The sequence below is a fragment of the Athene cunicularia genome (genome assembly GCF_003259725.1).
Source record: "Athene cunicularia isolate RWA chromosome 18 unlocalized genomic scaffold, athCun1 chr18_part1, whole genome shotgun sequence".
NCBI lineage: Eukaryota > Metazoa > Chordata > Aves > Strigiformes > Strigidae > Athene > Athene cunicularia.
Genome location: NW_020799123.1, coordinates 482,273 through 487,625, shown reverse-complemented (window position 1 = coordinate 487,625; position 5,353 = coordinate 482,273). Strand labels below are relative to the sequence as shown.

The window sequence follows — 5,353 nt, the reverse complement described above, 5'->3', positions numbered from 1 at the left end:
AGCTCACACTATCACTTGCTTGACTAAACTAAGCCTGCATGTCCCCTCTTCTTACTTTCAGACATGCTCCTCATTACCACCAACCCATATGACTATCACTTTGTGAGTCAAGGTGAGATCACCGTTGCCAGCATTAATGACCAGGAGGAGCTGATGGCTACAGATGTAAGTGACAATTAAAAATGTTTTACCTATTGTAATCTCTCCCAGACAAAGCTTTTATTTTATTGTTCCTATTGCAGAGTGCCATTGACATCCTGGGATTCACTGCTGATGAGAAAACAGCCATTTACAAGCTGACGGGGGCTGTCATGCACTACGGGAATCTGAAGTTCAAGCAGAAGCAGCGGGAGGAGCAGGCAGAGCCCGATGGCACAGAAGGTATCAGCAAAGTATGTGACTGTCCTGTTAGAAATAGAAGTGGCAATAATAATTCAGTTTGGAATATGGAGAAAGAGAACAGTGGAAATGTGTAAAAAAAAGTGTTTAGGTGAGATAGCATACAGGTATGAAACTGCCATCCAAAATATACCTTTTTTTTCAATCACTGCATAATCTTTATTGAAAGTATAAATTGCATATGTGTACATATTTCTCTCCTGGTCTATCTCAGTTTGGGATAGCACAGTCTGCTCAGTGTGCTTATATTAAAGACCTACTGAGAAGGATTTTTCAGAAATTATATTTCTAGTTTCTTTTTTAAAGAAAATGGAGGCATTAAATTTGTTATTAGAACTTCTTCTTTGTAAATCACATTTTATTTAGGAATTTTGCCCAGGTAAAAGGGAACTTTTCCTCAACTTCTTTCTTCCCCTTTGATGATTCAAACCCATAATTGTCTCTACACACTGGTACCATTTGAACATTGGTCTAAGTGCAGCATAGGAACACTATGCTAGGGAAGAACTGACAGATTTGTACTTCCCAGCTGACTACTTAAGCACTTAAACCTTATATAATGCATATACGGTTTAAAATGACTAAGCCCTGTCTACTTCTTCCAAAGAATGCTCTCAGATGGCCAGCTTCAGGACTGAATTTTTAGGTTTTGATCCTGAATGAATGAATATGCCCATCTTTCTGATATGACTATAAAAGTAATTCTCCAGAAAGAGGCACTTCTTAATTGTTGCCTCTAATTTTGGAATGCACTCTCCTTTAGGGTTATAGCTGCAGCTAAAGAATACATGTAGTCCAAGTACCTGAGCATGGGTTTTGGATTACACTCAGATGGCCAACCTGCTAACACCTTTGTATTTTTTTGCCTGGTCTATAGATGCCAATTAGCTCTGAAGTGATGAACTTCAGCTTTCAGTATTAATTTTAAATAAATACATTGTGTCTAGACGCTTCTGTGAAGATTTTTAAAGACACAAATAGCATTTAGGTGTACTGCTCTGAAATGCTTTCAAAACAAAGATGATTTTCACTTTAATGACTATTGTGCTTCCTCTGAAATCCTGTAAGCAGAATTTGATCACAAGGACATTCAATATTGTAGTTGCTTTGAAAAGGGTTCATCACTCAAAATGCTGCATGTCTTGTTAGTCTTAATTGTTCTATCTCCTACTTAGTTGCTGACAAGGCTGCCTATCTGATGGGTCTGAACTCAGCAGACCTGCTCAAGGCACTGTGCTACCCCCGAGTCAAGGTTGGGAATGAATATGTGACCAAGGGTCAAACCGTGCAGCAGGTAACAACCAGCTGGTGATTGGGAACCTCTGACTTGTATCATTTACTATTTGCTCCAGACATTGTTTTTCTTCTGCTCCATTCTTCTGTGTTCTAGGTGAACAATTCAGTGGGTGCTTTGGCAAAGGCTGTCTATGAGAAGATGTTCTTGTGGATGGTGGTTCGCATCAACCAGCAGCTGGATACGAAGCAGCCCAGACAGTACTTCATTGGTGTGCTGGACATTGCTGGCTTCGAGATCTTTGATGTGAGGATTCCAGGTTTGACAATGGCTTTTTCAGGGAGAGACTGCTATATCAGAGGAGTTTCCAGTAATATTCTTCTGGAGGTTTAAAATGCTAGTCATTTGAAATTTCTGGAAGAAAGTCCTTCATTTACTTTTGTAGCACAGAGAAAAATTTTCAGAAGGTTCATCAGTACAAGAACAGAATTATGTTGTTTGTGTAGAAATAGAAAATAAAATTATATATGTTGTAATATAGTAACAGTTTAAGCTTACTGATAATTAAAAAAACCCAGCATAATCGCAATAGTTTTATATAAGAGAGTGTAGAAAAGAACTAGGATTTGAATACCCAGTGACAAACACATAACAGGTTAAATATGTGTATGTACATTGTTTAAGGAACCAAAGAATGAATAGGTAAGTGTTTGATCAGAGATATCAAACGTTTAAAAATTTGAGACCAGAACATACAATCATCTTTCTGGCTGAACAAAAAAAAAATGCCTAAGTACTACATGAATCTTAAGAGATTTCCTAGGAATACCTGCTCTGGAAAAATTTCCATTATCATTATGTGAGTATTTCTTTGGGGAGCAAAGAAATACTGCTACATACCTACTATGGTGTAGTCCTTCTAATACAGTTGTGTTTTATGTGGTTTATAAAGCATTGACAATGATCAGGAACTGTGCATGATGATGATGGGTGGTTGTTTATTTTCTTTTTCCACTGTGCAGTTCAACAGCCTGGAGCAGCTGTGCATCAACTTCACCAATGAGAAACTGCAACAGTTCTTCAACCACCACATGTTCGTGCTGGAGCAGGAGGAGTACAAGAAGGAGGGGATTGAATGGACATTCATTGACTTTGGGATGGACCTGGCTGCCTGCATTGAGCTCATTGAGAAGGTAAATTTTTATTCAAAATGTCTTGTATTTTCAGGATCTCATTATTTTAAATTAAAAATGGTTAAATATTATTCAAAAAAAGGTCTCTTCCATGGTTAGTTTCATATATTGTGTTTTAGTTGTTGAAATAACTCGATCTGTACTATTGGTTATTATGCATTAGAGATACTATAAAGTCCACAAATAAATACAAAAGTCATTCCCCACATTCCATCCTTGTGTGAAAGGTATCTCTGCTTGCTTGTTTAAATGATTTTTTTTTTTTTTCAAAAAATAGAGAACAACTCATGAAGTAAAATAAAAATATTTTCTTAAGGTTCTGGAATAAAAATCTGGACAATATATTTTTTTCTAGATGGTAAGTAATGACACACCAATAGTCAGTGCTTGACCTCTGAGTGCAAGAAAATAAAAGATTTCTTGTCAATTAGGGAGTTGGTGAAAAATACAAAAACTGAAGTAAATAGACAATGGACACTTGTCAAAAATATTTTTAAATATAATCTTTCTCCTCTTGATTTTTTAACATGTTTTTTAGCATAAAAAATAATTTGTGAATCACTGTGACAGGATGTGAGTCAGGCAGATAAATCTTTTACATTCACTTTTTAGAAATAAATCTTCTTCATGGCAAGGGTATTGTTATGTTTCTAAGCTTCCTGTCTTTTATTATGTTCCCTTTAAGACCAATTGTATCATATTATACTTTCTTCTTTACTGTACTATGTTCCAGCCCATGGGCATCTTCTCCATCCTGGAAGAGGAGTGCATGTTCCCCAAGGCAACTGACACCTCTTTCAAGAACAAGCTCTATGACCAGCATCTGGGCAAGTCTGGAAACTTCCAGAAGCCCAAGCCTGCCAAAGGCAAGGCTGAGGCCCACTTCTCCCTGGTGCACTATGCTGGCACAGTGGACTACAACATCTCTGGCTGGCTTGAGAAGAACAAGGACCCCCTGAATGAAACTGTCATTGGGTTGTACCAGAAATCATCGGTGAAGACACTGGCCTTACTCTTTGCCTCCTATGGTGGAGCAGAAACAGGTTAGTTTTTAAAAATTCTTTTTTTCCGAACATTTATGCTGTGTAAAAAAAGAAAAAAAAAAAAAAAAAAAAAATGGAAAAAAGGGTGGAAAGAAGAAGGGTTCTTCTTTCCAGACAGTCTCGGCTCTTTTTCGGGTAAAGTATGAACTTCATAATCTGTCAAGTGACAAGCACACAGTTTCAAATCTGAGCTATCTAAACTCCCCTTCTTATAATAACCATGGTTTTATAATAAAACAATGTGTTAAGTGAGTAGAAGTTATTCACTGCCTTTTCCTAGTAATTATCTGTTCATATTTGGGATTTGGTTTAAGCACTCTTCAAATAACCACCTGAATTTCTTCTAAAAGTCCACTAATATTCTTTGTGAAAAACATTTTTAGAATCTGAGATATGATGTAAATATCAATCCCATAAAGGATTCTGTTAAAACTTTTACACACCAATGTTTACTTTCATCCAGATTAAGGTGCAGATTTTCAATTTTTTTAAATGAGACTGAAGAAGTGTATAGAAGTTTGATTAAATCTAAATATTGAAAAGAAATTTCTCTTTGTCCTGAGATTCTTTATATAAACTCCTTGAAATCTAGATACAGAATATACAGAAGTAAATTTTTTTCATCTAACCTCTTCTACATGATCCCACAGGAGAACTTAAACAAGCTGATGACCAATCTACGGAGCACTCACCCCCATTTTGTCCGTTGCATCATCCCAAATGAAACAAAAACACCTGGTAAGATGCTCAAGAAGGCAGAGGAGTTGCTCTGATACAACCGTTCCCCTCTGCACTGGAAGCTGTGGTATGCATTTATGCTCTGAATTGCTAGGTGCCATGGAGCATGAACTGGTACTTCACCAGCTGCGGTGTAACGGAGTGCTGGAAGGGATCCGAATTTGCAGGAAAGGTTTCCCCAGCAGAGTTCTCTATGCTGACTTCAAACAGAGGTAAGAGCACTGCACTGCACTGCACTCCTCAGCATCATTATAAGCAATGTTGGTTCATTCAGGCTGGACTCCTTTGTCAAAAATAGCTGTATGTGAGCTGGTGGGGTTCAGTGGCTAGTGTGTGTTGGCTGGGACAAAAATAGCCTTATCTTCCTCTTTCTCTTTTCCCAGATACAAAGTGCTAAATGCCAGTGCCATCCCAGAAGGACAGTTCATTGATAGCAAGAAGGCTTCTGAGAAGCTTCTTGGGTCAATCGATGTGGACCACACCCAGTACAAATTTGGCCACACCAAGGTACAAGCCCTGCTTGACTCACTCACTGCATGTCAGTGCTGTGCTCTATGCGACAGTGATGTGCTGCAACATTCCCTTTCCCAAGGTGTTCTTCAAAGCTGGGCTGCTGGGACTCCTGGAGGAGATGAGGGATGAGAAGCTGGCACAGCTCATCACTCGCACCCAGGCCAGGTGCAGGGGCTTCCTGATGAGAGTCGAATACCAGAGAATGGTGCAGAGGAGGTAGACATTCCTCATCT

At 38.4% G+C, this 5,353-nt stretch overlaps 1 protein-coding gene across 1 annotated transcript in view; it reads left to right on the top strand.

Annotated features, from left to right (window-relative positions):
* The window catches only part of LOC113486905 (myosin heavy chain, skeletal muscle, adult-like), a 46,443-nt gene that overhangs the window by 34,885 nt on the left and 6,205 nt on the right, over window positions 1-5,353 (top strand). Inside the window, exons 22-29 of the mRNA XM_026861250.1 lie at window positions 243-381; window positions 1,575-1,693; window positions 1,790-1,939; window positions 2,656-2,826; window positions 3,560-3,869; window positions 4,702-4,819; window positions 4,991-5,114; window positions 5,200-5,336. Of these exons, the coding sequence (XP_026717051.1) occupies window positions 243-381; window positions 1,575-1,693; window positions 1,790-1,939; window positions 2,656-2,826; window positions 3,560-3,869; window positions 4,702-4,819; window positions 4,991-5,114; window positions 5,200-5,336 (1,268 nt within the window). The remainder of the gene's footprint in view (window positions 1-242; window positions 382-1,574; window positions 1,694-1,789; window positions 1,940-2,655; window positions 2,827-3,559; window positions 3,870-4,701; window positions 4,820-4,990; window positions 5,115-5,199; window positions 5,337-5,353) is intronic.